This window comes from Cervus canadensis, chromosome 5, assembly GCF_019320065.1.
Source record: "Cervus canadensis isolate Bull #8, Minnesota chromosome 5, ASM1932006v1, whole genome shotgun sequence".
Classification (NCBI taxonomy): domain Eukaryota; kingdom Metazoa; phylum Chordata; class Mammalia; order Artiodactyla; family Cervidae; genus Cervus; species Cervus canadensis.
In genome coordinates, this window is record NC_057390.1 from 29,055,746 (window position 1) to 29,070,547 (window position 14,802).

General features: G+C 34.8%; 1 protein-coding gene across 2 annotated transcripts in view; it reads right to left on the reverse strand.

Moving 5' to 3' along the window:
- The window catches only part of FBXO11 (F-box protein 11), a 108,278-nt gene that overhangs the window by 1,388 nt on the left and 92,088 nt on the right, over positions 1-14,802 (reverse strand). For both annotated transcript variants that reach the window (XM_043468510.1, XM_043468509.1), the window contains exons 12-22: positions 9,627-9,844; positions 7,816-7,901; positions 6,865-6,959; positions 5,790-5,912; positions 5,620-5,705; positions 4,817-4,893; positions 4,578-4,721; positions 2,085-2,195; positions 1,086-1,193; positions 690-798; positions 36-134 (exon numbers count right to left, since the gene is read on the reverse strand). In XM_043468510.1, coding sequence (XP_043324445.1) covers positions 36-134; positions 690-798; positions 1,086-1,193; positions 2,085-2,195; positions 4,578-4,721; positions 4,817-4,893; positions 5,620-5,705; positions 5,790-5,912; positions 6,865-6,959; positions 7,816-7,901; positions 9,627-9,844 — 1,256 coding nt within the window. The remainder of the gene's footprint in view (positions 1-35; positions 135-689; positions 799-1,085; positions 1,194-2,084; positions 2,196-4,577; positions 4,722-4,816; positions 4,894-5,619; positions 5,706-5,789; positions 5,913-6,864; positions 6,960-7,815; positions 7,902-9,626; positions 9,845-14,802) is intronic.

Consider the following 14,802-nt stretch of genomic DNA (forward strand, 5'->3'; position numbering starts at 1 on the left):
GGGTAATACAGCAAGCAAGTGTGCTACATACATACCTATCATGTCTAATAAATTCTACATCATGTCCCTGATGGCACTTCTTAATGCAATTCACACATATGGCGTTTCGATCTGTGGTGTTACAAGTGTGACATCTAAAAAACAAAAGCTTATGTTATTTTCCTCGATCATCTTATTCAAAATACTTCAATCTGTTATATATTACCCTATGACCTTTGGCTTTTAAGAGGACCAAAATTTTTGTGGTTCTAGTCTAGTTCTGAAAAGGGACTTCAATGGAATATAACAATTTCCTATTTTGTGTCTCCCAAGGAAAACAAGTAGCTACCTTTACTGAATCAATACAGTGGAGAGGGGAATTAAAACCACTCATGGTAGCTAGGATATAAGGAACACTTAATGACAGTCTAGGAAAACAATATAAATGTTTTGCATTTTCAGTGGTATCTACACTTACTACAGTACTACATTTTCCCACATTTTATGGTCTCAAACACAGGATCCTCCAAGACGATCACAGAACTTAATGTGGACAGCTAATAATTTTCAGTTACATTCTATTAGCAAGTACCCAGTTTACTTTCTTTTAGCTCATACACTTAAGGGAAAGCTAAAAATGTTGAGTTCTTGTCAGTTTAGAAAAGAAAACCTTAGTACCTCTCCTTTTTTAAGATAACTGAGAAATATACCTGTAGAAATCATGCATGGGATAGCTGGTATAACTTGATATTTTATATAAACACTGGCCTCTACTAACAGCCTTTTCTATCGCGTCTTGATTGTTCATTATTTTGTTATCTGTAATGAAAGAAAGAATAATATTCTATAGTATAAAGACTTAAGATAGAGTTTTTAAGAGCTTTAAAAGAGGCTTATCAATGAAGTAAAAATAGAAATGAGTTTTCCTTGTACAAGGTACTCCCAACTATTCAGAATAAGTTGAAACAAAACTCTTTCAAAATACATCTCTTGAGTTGCTGGTTACTGTACAGTGACAGAAGAATTATTGAATAGCAGTGGCTTCTGATTATCTTCTCATGGCATATTTAGTGCACTTATAGGCAGAACACAAGATTCCAACATACCTTTCATTGTCACATTAACACCAGATGCTAAAAATAAGCCTCCAAATCGGTTGTTAAAAATTTGATTGCCTTCTAGTGTTGCAGTTGCATGATTTGTAATTTCAATACCTGAAGCAAAATTTACAAACAGCAGATGCATCACTTTATATAGTTTCTTAAAATAAACCTGAAATATAGCACATGTAGTAAACTAGTTCTTTTATATAAAAAGTATGTTAAATGTAGTAAACTGTATTTTAATTCCTAACATCTAAAGAAAAAATGGAAGCTTATTTGAATCACTTAGTTCTCTATCCCTGCTAAAGGCTGATTCATGTCAATGTAGGCAAAAACCACTACAATATTGTAATTAGCCTCCAACTAATATAAATGAAAAAATAAGGAAGGAATAATACTTTATTGATAATGACATTATTTTAAAATTTCTCTCCAACTAAGACAGGGCCCAGAAATATGCGTAGGCAGGAGCTAGATGGTTATTTGGAATTAAAAGAAATTGTCTTTACTGGCAAAAAGTTGAATATATGCATAATACTTGAATTTTACATTCCAGTATCTTTTAAAAAAACATTGTTTGTGAGGCCAGAGGGCTTGCATTTTATCTTAATTTATTCCCAATGGTAGCCAGTATTTACTCTTATCCAATTAATGATTCTTAATTACTACTGAACTACAAGAACAATATTATAAGTTTGGCTTAGAGTAGAAGAATCCGAAACTTAGATTGTGTGAGCTCAGTCACTAAGGCATGTCCAACTCTGCAACCCTGTGGACTGAATCCAAAACTTGGATTGGGTGCTCTTAAAAGCAACTGTAAACAAGCACTCGGCCGACTTCTGCAGCACACTGCACACCTTTGGTTTTTTTTTTTCCAGTGGGTTTTGTCATGCATTGACATGAATCAGCAATAGATTTACACGTATTTAAGAAGAGACGATATACCAAGGATCAGTTTAATGTATAGCAAACAAGCTACAGGTAACAAAAGAAAATACAAACCTGCAGCAAATCCATCAAATATTCTGTTTTTCCTCAAGACTGGATGACTATTAGTGCTGATTAGAACACCTGCTTGAGCATTCCTGAAAATGTCATTTTCTTCAAGGAGACCTATAATGAAAAATTTCCCCAGGTTAAGGCTAATCCACATAGCAAATTTTACTGTCTTTTTGGTGGTATTTAGGTTTTCTTTTAGTTTCTTACTGACTGTAAAATTCATAGGACTAATTTTTCAACTGAAAAGAAAGTTTAGTAATTCACAAATTTTTAAAGTAGAATTTAACCAAAAATTTTAAAATTAGCAGATAACCATTCTAACCCATAAACTGGAAGTCCCATGGTTGCAAGGACCACGTATAGCTTACCACTGCACCCCCAGTGCCCAGGCACAAAGCATAAAGCTGATTCTTACTCAACACTGCTGAATTAATTCCTTTGAAATATTTTTAGGATCTTTGCATTCTCCATGCTTTAGGTTCAAGCCCCAATTCTTTCTGGCCACTATCAGCATTCCTTGATCAGTTTCTTTACTTCGGTCTCTCTTCTGCTGTTGTTTCCCCAGTTTCCTACAACTCTTATCATATCCCTTTATCAGTATAAAAAACTTAACGAATAAAGTTTAAAATTTAACTTGCTGTTTACAGTCTTTCAAAATATTCCCCCAACCTACCCCTCTTGTTTCACTACATTACCTACACTGTGAATATGCTATACATTTTTATCCCTACTGCCTTTGATTTATATTATTTCCTCTTTCTGCAGTGTCTTCCCATAGTCTTTCTTCTTAATGTCACTTCTTCTGGGAGGTTTTTGGTTTTCCTCTATCAAATTAATTATTCTCTCTTCTGGGATGATAACAATGATTAAGAGTAGACTGAGGAATCAGACTTCATACCTTCAAACACTGACTTAACCACTTAACCACATCCAAACTCTGGGCAAATTACTTTTCTTTATCTTAATTTCCTTATCAGTAAAATAGGCATAATAGCACCTACCACAATAGGATTATTATGAGGATTAGTTAATACATGTAAAAGTACACAGTACTAAATAAGTATTAACATTACTCCTATAAAACCTACTTATGTACAGTGAATCATATTTAGTTATGTACTAGTGTTTCTCTGCTCCCTGAAGACATGAAATGCTTTTATTTCTGTACACATCTGACCTATCTGTAATTGTTAAGTATTAACCTGTAAATTCTTTCCCCCTAGAAAAGACTATTCCAAGTGCATGAGTGCTAAGTCACTTCAGTTGTGTCTGACTCTGTGATCCCATGGACTGCAGCCCTGTCCACGGGATTCTCAAGGTGAGAATACTGGAGTGGGTTGCCATGCCCTCCTCCAGGGGATCTTCTCGACTCAGGGATCAAACACATGTCTCCTACAACTCTTGCACTGCAGGTGGCTTCTTTATACCACTGAGCCACAGGATAAGCCTGATTATTCCAAGACCTACTGCTAATCTTGTAGATGTCCACTATAGGCTCCTCAAGTACTATTGCTAAGGTCTAGTCCAAACTACTACATACATACAAAGCCTTTTCATTACACTGCATGTACAAAAACAAAGCCTTTAATGATTTGGGCCCTGCCCCCTTTCCAGCCTCAACTTTCAGAATCTCTTGCCTTACTAAACCAGTTTCCAGAACCTTTTCCAACACCTTACAAATAAAACCAACAATTCTGTACTGTATTTCCTCATTGTATCTTATAAAGAATCCTATCAGAGGATTATGTCATTTACTGAACTACTAGATTATAAGCTTCTTGAGAGTTTATGTCATTATTGGAATCATGCTGCTTGGTGGTAGTAAATTGTTGATTAAGTCTCATTATGTTAGAGTAATTACTAGCTAACCTTCTATACAAGGTATATATAATGTTGGGTTATTGATATTTCAGGAATGGTGATAATTTGCATTCAATAGCCTCTATGAACAAAATGAACTGGCAAGAGGCAGGGACTGTGAGCCTCAATGCAAAGTTGATTTGACCTTTATGGATACCAAACTAAGCATATCTTGGCTTCATTAATTCAATTCTCCAACATAGATGGTTGTGAACAGATACAAATAAGCAATAGTTATTGACTACAGACATTTTTATATATTTACAGACCAATTAATTTTTCACACCTAGTTCTATAACTTGACTTTAAAGTTTATTATAAAAAAAAAGTTTATTATAATCATATCACTATTCTGGATAATAAAAGGTCCAGAGAGAGGGTGTAAACAAATTCTGCTACCTTAAAAAAGCCTTACTAACAAGCAGCACACTCAAGGTAGTTGTTAACAGAAGAAAAATTCTGCAAACATGTCTCCTTTAGCTCTAAGCACTAGCCTCCTAAGCCATCTCAAGATTTAATAACGAAAGACCATGATTCCCTCACAATGACATTAATTGGCAATGTCATTGATCATTACAGATATGGAAGAATAATGGAAAACTGGGTTTTTAACTAATGCAAAGTTAACAACAATACCTCGACCCCCATTAAATATACAGATGCCACCATCTCTTCCATCATGGATTTTATTTCTTCTTAGTGTAGGATTACTGTCTGTCTTAATCCAGACTCCAGCCATTGCATTGTCAAATATTTCATTGTCTTCTATACAGCCTAGACCTATAAGTGGAAAAATTTAGGTTATGTTATTTAGAAAGTATATTTCTAAAGACAATATCACTGGAAAAAAAAAAAAGGTAAAAGATTAAACATACCAGAATTATAAACTAGAATTCCACCATTCTGTCCTCCCCAGATTTTGTTGCGCCTAATTTTGGGGTTGCTTCCAGTCCTATGGATAGAATAGAAAGTAATGCCATCTCATTGCTTCTACTCCCACATCCCATGTTAACAGTAAGAAAACCCACAATAATCACTGTAAGAATTAACGACATAATTAAATATCACCTTCAAGACACTTTGAGAAGTCTGTCAATGAGGAAACGGGCTTAATTGTGTGTAATTCTATTTTCCCACAGAACAGACTTAGCTATAGATTATTATCATAGAGTCTCCTGATACGTAAACTAAACTGAGGAGGTTAGATTAAGTAACATTTATTATTACATGCTCCCCTCATATGTAAAATAAAATTTGATCAGGACTACTGCAATTCCAAAAACTGGTAAAATACAAGAAAGAAGGATTTAAAACCTATTAATTTTGCAGAATGGGCATAAAACAGAAGCTCCCATTTACTAAGAACCTACGACACATAGGTACCTTACAGGTATTACACAGCTCTCCACTCTCCAAGTATGACAGAGTATACCGACAGCTGATAAGGCTTGTCATGCCAGATGACACAACAGTGGAAATGAGCTCTTATGGCATAGTGCCATTCAGCCAAAACTTACAGTCTCACAATTTAAGCCGAGAGTATGATAGAATATGAACACATATACAAAAGGAGAAATAAAGATTGAGCATTTAATAACTATGTAATTTCTTCTATTTACCCTACACACTCACAATTCCCTCCCCAAAGAAAGCCAAATGTGAAAACAAAAACATTTACCTTATCTGAACCCCTGAATACATATGATTATAAATATCATTGTCCTCTAGTACTCCATGTCCATTGTCATAAAAATAAACACCAACCTAAAATTAATAAAAATTTATTTCAAATTAAAAAATGTGTTTATAAAACAATAATTTCCCATATTAAGTCAAATATAACCTTACCTGCTTGCCACTGTGTATCCTGTTTCTTCTCAGTACTGGAGTGCTGCCAGTTGTCACCCAGACTCCGGCCAGAGTATTACTATAGACTTCATTCTCTTCTATTACGCCTTGTCCTTTCTCATGCTAAATAAAAGTTATTGACTATAATATGTATCTTGTATAAGCCAAATAATTTGCAGTATAGTCTACCTTTTGAGACAAATTATGACCAAACAAACAAACAAAAAAAGAGCTAACTGGTAACATTCTCTTACCTAGTCTTTACCTGAGTTTAAGCTCAAAGGTTTTATGCTGTCCTTTGTGTATTTTTAAATCTATTATGGTTAAGAATAGTAGCACTGGATTTTCTTATTTCATTCTAAGATACAAAACAAACTAAAGTTCTCTCACTTAGGAAGTTAATAATCATTTCAACCTATCACTGGTTCAAAACAAGGTTCAAGTTACTAAAATTTTTATTTTTAGTAAAGGATTTAAGACATGAACATTTCTAGAACTATGAATAAAAATTAGACTCACACCTGGCATCACGCAAGGACCTTTCTGAAATTCTCTGTATTTTCTTACTTGAGTAACAGTGTCAGATACTATGACGACAGAAGACACAGGACTAATACACTAATACATAGGTTTTTAAATTTTGTAAGATGTTTAATTACGTTTCAACATCATGTCAAATGTCTGGCTTTTTCAGAAGATAAAAATATTCAAGTCTAGTATTATTAGTACTCAGTGATATTATGATTTTAATTAATATTTCTGGAAAATCTCAGAGACTCATACAGTAATCACACTGGCCAAATTCTAGTGTAACAAATTTAACTCAGACTGCCAACCATTTGTTGTTGGGCTCCATTATAATTAGATATTTCAATAAAAAGGTGTATCTCCTATGCTTCAATTTAGTCAGTTGACAAAATTATACTGAGCGCTACACACGAAAAATTAAGTCATTCATACACTGGGAGAGAGAAAAAGTTGAATATGGCCTACTTAAAGGTAGACATAATTTTGTACTCTTCTTTCTACCCCGACTTTGATTCATGAAGTTCTAGAACTGTATTTATTAACTTACCACATAAATTCCACCATGCTGGCCATCATGAATTTTGTTATGTCGAACAATTGGACAACTGTTTGTCCTAATCTGAATTCCTGCTAACGCATTGCCTATTTAAAAATAAAAGTTACAATATCAACACATGGAGCCTATTGGAACACAGCAGAGTGCAATTCTGTGAAATATGTCATATTCAGAAAGATACTTATGATCCATGAACATTTCAAGACAAAACTAAGGGAACTAGGAGTGTAAGAAGATGCAGAAGGACTGCAGGCAGTCTAAGTATAGTGGTTAAGCCCAGAGATGCTGGAGCCAGGCTGTTAAGTTCTGACTCCCAGGAAATTGATTTATTTCCTGGGTGACTCTGAGTAATTGCTTAAACCTCTCTGTATCTTTGTTTCCTGACCAGTAAGTGAGGGATATTTAATAGAGCCTACTTCACAGGGTTGATGTAAATATTATATGACTTAACTCAAGTAAGGTACTCAAAAAAGTACCTAGCAATGAGTAAAATTATGTGTGTTATCCAGTAAGTTATTAGCAAAAGAGGACACCCAGGAACATATCAGTGTCTAGCACACAGATACCTCATAGTTGTTTGCTGAATTAATACCTCAAAAGTTTTAATGAGGAGTAAGTATTTTCCCTTTCTAATTAGTACCAAAGTGTATTAAACTACCACAGAAATTGCTAAACAATGGAGTGAATCTAAGGGAACTGCAGAAATTCTGTGAAAATAGGGTCTTAGTTTTATTTTCATTTCTAGTACGTAGAATAGTGCCTAATACATAGTAGATACTCAGTAAATGTTTGTTAAGTAAATAAATGTCACAGAATAATCTTTATTGAGAATTTAAAGAACCTAGATCATTTCTCCTGTTCAGAAGGTTTCAAAATGGTCCGTTTACTAATGACAGGAACACAGGCCAGGCTCTAAAATTTTACAAAACAAAATACATTTACCATAAATGTCATTTCCTTCGATAAGGCCTCGTCCATCACCGAAGATGTAAACTCCACCTTGATTTCCATTAAATATAGAATTCCCCCTATAATCATATGAGGAAAGAACACAAAAAAGAATCTATTCAGAAAGGCTTGCTTGTTTTATTAAAAGCCCAGCCATGTTCATGCGACCTTAGAAAATTATTTAACTTCTATGAGTCTCAGCTTCCTAAATAGAAATGAGGAACTAGATGATTTCCCTTCAATTCTAAGACTTAAAGCTTTGGAAAAGCCATCCAGTATTTGAGATGAATTAGCATTTTTTTTTTTTTTGAGCTTTCTGAAAGAGCTTTAATAAGGTACCTTGGGAACTCAATTCATTAAGAAAAAAAACCAGGTTGGTTTAACTATAACAGATGTTTCAGTGCAGCTCCAAAAGTCTTTATAAATACAGTCATTTGGAGAGGTGGTCCTGGTCCTGGATCAGATTATTCCTTGTGTTTCTGAGAACAGTAAGAAGGGGGAGAATTGTGATGTTGGGAATATGCTGCTGCCGCTGCTAAGTCACTTCAGTCGTGTCCAACTCTGTGCGACCCCATGGACTGCAGCCTAACAGGTTCCTCCATCCATGGGATTTTCCAGGCAAGAGTACTGGAGTGGGTTGCCATTGCCTTCCCCATGAATTAGCATTCTTAAAAATTCCCCTCAAAAGCACTAATTCAGGAAACTCCCAGACAGCCCAGTGGTTAGGACACTGCACTTCCACTTCAGAGGGCCCAGGTCTGATCTCTGGTCAGAGAACTAGGATCCCACAAGATTCGAGGTCAAAGGAAACAAAAACAAAACTTATTAAAATTTACAAAAATTAAAAAAAAAAAAAAAAAAAAAGAGCTAATCCATTTAAAAGAACTTTTCTTAGCCCATCTATAAGCATTTGTTGAATAGTAATTAAGATGGAAATCACATAATCAACTTTCATAAAGCCAGTGGAAAACAATTTTATAGAAATAATTCATAGTCATTGATTTCATTATAATAGCCCTGTCTTACAGTCTTAGCCAGTGCCTATAAGACTGGATCTGTGGATTCCCCTGGTGGTCCAGTGGTTAAAAATCCACCTCCCGATGCAGGGGACAATGGAAGACTCCACAAGCAGTGAGGCAACTAAGCCCATGTGCCACAACTACTAAGCCCATGCTCTAGAGCTTCTGCTCCGAAACAAGAGGAGCCACTGCAATGAGAAGCCCACACACTGCAACTAGAGAGTAGATTCCACTCTCTGCCACCAGAGAAAGTCCACATACACCAACGTCCAGCACAGCCAAAAATAAATAATAAAAAAAAGACTGGATCTGTTTGTTTTCTTGCTGTGGCCAGAGGGAGTGTCAGGAACTGACAGCTTCAAGTTTCGACACTTTTGTTATTCTTGCTCTCTGTCCAAATATCTTGAGATAATTAATAACCTAACTATCTGATCTCAGAAAGAAAAAAAAAAGGACAAGACAGATCATTCAGATTCCAAGAGAAGATCAGAGCTCTATTTACTCATCTATAATACAGTTTGATGAATTTAAAATGAAAATCACAGCATTTGCAATTTTTCATAAAAAATAGGTTACATGGATTAGATCACTAACAAAAAATAGAACACCATAAAATAAATGCAATAGCTATGTTCATTCAGATGCACACACTTTTATTAGGTAAATCTATTTTATAGTAACAGGTGTCTAGGAAAAATAGTTAAAGCTAAGTATCTTAACTCTTCTTATAACACAAAACATAAAGTGAAAATGTAATTGTCTTCCATAATTATATATAATAAATACCTTATTGTTGGGTCACTATTTGAGGTAATCCATACACCTGCAAAGTTGTTTGCATAGATTTTATTCTCTATGAATTGTCCTCTTCCTTTTTCATGAACATATATTCCCCCAGTCTGCCCATGATGAATTTCACATCGAACCACTGTGGGGTTAGCGTAAGCTTTTACTTCAAAGCCTGCTATCCGGTTTCTGTGTATGTTGCAGCTTTCAAAGTAACCCTGGAAAATACAGAAATTAAGCCTGAAGGTAAGGCTACTTTCCAAAAAGAAATGACATTAAAAAACCTTTTAAATGTATACCTCCAAATTAAGTATTAGAAACGTTCAAGAGTTAAGAATGAAACAGAGACAAATATATAAACATTTAAATGTTTTAATTTAAGCATTTCAATTTAATTTGAATTAATTAAATCCTTTAATTAATGTGAGTATATTCAAAGCCAGGAAAGAAAAATAGGGAAAGACTTATTCAATAAACGCAAATAAATACTAAGAATATATATTCTTCAACAAAAGGTTTATTTAAGTACTAGAGAAAATACACTATCATAACCTTAAAAATGTCCCAAAAAATCAACTATTAAAAAGTTGACCAAAGGACATAATCAGAGACTACATACAGAGACATAATAAATGTTCATCTTAGGATAGTAATAGAGAACTGACTCAAAATGTTGTGAAGACCTAGGCTCATGTTATACATGCTATCATGCTTAGTGAAAAGAACAGTATACATGGTACTTTAATATACATTCAATATGATGTCAATTTTATTTGGGAAAAAAAACAACCTGAAGGATAAAACAAGAATATGAGTGTGTGATTAAATGAGTAGTGGTATTATGCATCCTTACTGTATTCTTTATGCTTCTCTACATTTCTTAAGCTTTCTACAATGGATATATTTTACTTATTTTCTAAAGATAATAAATGTTACTGTAATACTGATATCTTAAATTCTAAGACCCAGTCAGACTAAATGTTAGAGGAAAAAATGAGGGAATAAAATGACAGCACTCCTAGAAGCCATTTCATACTCCTTGTCTACCTCCCTTCAAAAATTCCATGTGTTCCCCTCTAATTAAATTCCCTTTAGCACTAAGTATTTTCTTATGCCACTTCCATGTACTATCTTGTGCTTAATTTGTTATATCCATTTTTACCTGATTATAAGCTCCTGAAGAGAAAGGGTGCCTCTTTTACTAACTTCTCGAGCATCTATTTAAGATTTTACACATGGTAAGCACTCAAACATGACTTGATAAACTTTTTGCCAAATCTAGTAGAGGTTAAAACAGGATGTAATTCTGAGTATTCTAATATACTACATATTCAACTCTTTAAGGAAATGTCTCTCTCAGAAGAACATTTAGAAGTAATTTTCAGGTTTCATTTCCCACAAATAAAGTACAAATCACTTATAACTTACCTGTTAATATACAGGTTATAAACTTACTCTTTTTTAAAAAAAAAAAAGAGTATGCAGTTTTTGACTGCATCAAAAACAGCTCCTTAGTATATGAAAAAAATTTTTCTTCTTTGATTTATACCAACTAAAAATGGATCGACACCAGGTGTATACAGACTATTATGGCAAAACTGAGCATCAAAGTAACAAAAATTGTAAAAGAGATTAAACTGAAAGAGATTAATGTCAGATTGGAACAATTCAACATTTTGATGTTTTCATCATTGAGAAGGAAGCTCAACTTCTCTCTCTCTCTCTGTCACGAGTTGAATGATATGCCCTGAATGGTAAACTTGGGAAAGACTAAACTGAGTATGGTCAATTCAGCTTCACCCTTTTTCTCACAAAAGTGAGCTGCCCTTAGGGGAGTATACCTTCTTTACTATTCCAGGAACATTGACTGTGACTAAGTAGGTAAGTCCATTTTATTCTGGGGTTCAGTTAAACAGACCCATTTAGTTCTCATTCTAAGTTGTATCCTCCAATTTAACCTTTAAGAGAAATGAAGTTGATATTTCAACCTCCTCATGCTACTTCATAGCTTTGATTTCTTAATTTGCTCAGAATGCGGCAGGAAAAGGTATGCTATTTACTGGGCTTCTATAAAGATTCCAGTAACAGGCCACTGTCATGTTTGGGCTGTGCTAGTACAACCTGGAGTACTGCAAGTATACTTTGCTACAATACATCTACTAGACAGTTTTCAAATGCACAGTTGCTTTTTTGGCGACACCACACATGTTGCTGGATCTTAGGTCCCTGACCAAGGACTGAACCCAAGCCGTCAGCTGTGAAAGTGCAGAGTTCTATCCACTAGCCCACCAGGGAATTACTTGTTTTTTTTTTAGGTTTTGATTTTGCACACTTAGGAGAGTCAACTAGGACCCACAAGTTTACTAAGGCAAACAGCAGTCCCTTTCTTCATTCTCCCTTGTTCAGAGGTCCCCATTTTCAATTCTTTTGACCTACTTTCATATTTTTAAGTGAAAATTTGTACTGCCTTATCTTGAGTTTGAAGTTTTAGTATTATGTTTTTAGTATTATGATCTATTATGAAAGATGAGATTTTTGCTCTCCTACAATTATCTCGTTCTCTTTTGCTTACATGTCCAGGTAATTCTATCCTAAACTTGCTACTAGTTGTTTAAATCACTTTTTTTTTTTTGGTGGCTGCAAGGCATAGCTTGCAGAGACTCCCTGTCGGGAGACCAGGGGTAGAATCCATGCATTTGTCAGTGAAAGCTTGGAATACAAACCAGTTGACTGCCAGGGAATTTCTAATCATTTCTTTTTTTAAATTTTTGGCTGTGCCTGGGTCTTTGTTGTGGTGTGGGCTTTCTCAGGTTGCGGTGAGCAGGGGCTACTCTCTACTGCAGCATGCGGGCTTTCTTATTGCAGTGCCTTTTCCCATGACAGAGCACAGGCTCTACAGCGTGTGGGCTTCTGTGGTTGCAGCTCGCAGGCTCTGGAGTGTGGGCTCAGTAGTTGTGGTGCACGGGCTTAGTTGCCCCAAGGCATGTGGGATCCTCCTGGATTAGGGATGGAACCGGTGTCCCCTACATTGGCAGGTGGATTGCTAACTACTGGACCACCAGGGAGGCCCCCCCAATCACTTCTTAATGTATCTGTATTCACATTAGGTTCTTCCTGAATGTAAGCAATTTTTAGAACCTGCTCTAATCTGAACTGGTTACCATGATCATAGGCACATGGTTATTTTATCATACTGTAATTTAGAGGTTAAAAATGTCCCCTAGTTCTATCAAAGATGGGAGTTGTAATCTGTATCTTTTAAGATAACTTTCAAGAAAAAAAGCAGCAAAAACTTTTTGAAAAGAAAAATCTTCTTCCTTCATGTTCTCAGAACCTCTTACATTGCTACAACTGTGATTTTATTACAGTCAGAAAGGGCAACACTTCATTGACATATAGTTTTATAGTATCATAGAAAACCAATCTATTGTTATGAATTAAAGGATTCAGTTAGTGCAATTTTGCTTTAAAATAATTTTAATGAAATGCATCTATTTTGTTAAGAAATGCCTTTAGTGCAAAATGGTGTAATGGACTGTAAGTAGAAAACATAATTCTACTTTGCCTTTTAAGATGCAAACCATGAAAGCTCTAATATAAATACAAAACTCTAAGGGCAAGGACATTTTACCAGACTACTCCTTATCATAAAATGATTTATTTCCCTACCAGAAGATACCAGATTGCTAACAGCTTCTTCTAGTATTTTAAAACAAAACCTTGTTAACTTTTCAGCACAAGCATTCCTAAATCTCTAATATATAAGTCCTTAAAAATGATCATTCTACCAATCTAAAAAAATTAACACTGATATCAAAATAAAAGGAGATTAAATATTTTTTTCATTAAAAATTTTTGAATTGAAATAGTCTTTATTAAAGATGACAGAATGAAAGGCATTCAAGAGTTTCTCTTAAACTCTTGCGATAAAAAAGGAATGAATAAATAAAGAAAAATATGTTATCTTCATTGAAATAAATGTCTACAATCCCAAACTATACTCTATCAAACACTTGCCTAATACTGTGATATCTGAATAAGGAAGACTAAAGTGAGAGCTGGCAGATGTTACTATACACCTTTAGCAAGGTATGTTTCCCCAAGTAACTGTTCTAATAAGCAAGCATAACCAATGATCTTCTACTAAGTAGTGACATCTAGTGTCATGAACAGAACACAGGAGAGGAAGGAAATAATCCTACAGTAATATTTCATAGAAATAATTTAGGCACAAGAAGAAAATTTGAAGAAACACACTAATGTACAACTTCTATTATCCAAAACTTGCATTTCTTATCTAAAGAGGACTATCCAAAGTAAAAGGAGAGGAAAACCATACCTCAACATAGTTTTTGTCTACTGTCAATCTATCATGAGCTAAATTCATAAACTTAAAATACATATCTTGGAAATTTTATAGAAACTTGCTACTGCTGTATTTTAATTTTACTTTATGAAAATAACACTCTGCAACAGACTGAATATTAAAAACAAAAAACCACAAAGAATTTGGTAGATGTTGATAGAAAAATTATTTTTAGGAGTGAGAATGGCACTGTGGGTATGTAAAAGAAAAAGAAGGAATCCTACCTTTAAAAGAAAGATACATGCTGAAATGTTTACAGATGAGATGATGATATCTGAGATTTGCTTCAAAATAATTTGGAATAAAGAAGAGAATAAGCAATGTATGAAGTACAGATGAAATAAAACTGAAACATGAATTGAAAGTTTGAATGTGGAGGGTGGATACATGGGAAATTTGTTACAATATTGTCTCCAGTATTATATATTCAAGAAGGATTCCATAAAACAAAAGCACATTAAAAAAATCAGAGATAAAAACCATACTGGAAACACAATAGAAAAAGAGATAAAGATATGTAGACACAGTAAAAGACACAGATTTGAGGAAATTACACAGAATCCCAGGTGGTGCTGGTGGTAAAGAACTGGCCTGCCAAAGCAGGAGACGTAGAGATGTGGGTTTGATCCCTGGGTCGGGAAGGTCCCCTGGAGGAGGGCACTGCAACCTACTCCAGTATTCTTGCCTGGAGAGTCCCACGGACAGAGGAGCCTGGTAGCTACAGTCCACGGGACTGCCGAGAGTCACACATGACTGAGGCAACTTCGCACAGCACAGCACAAAGGAAAAGAAGGAAGCACTATAGAACAA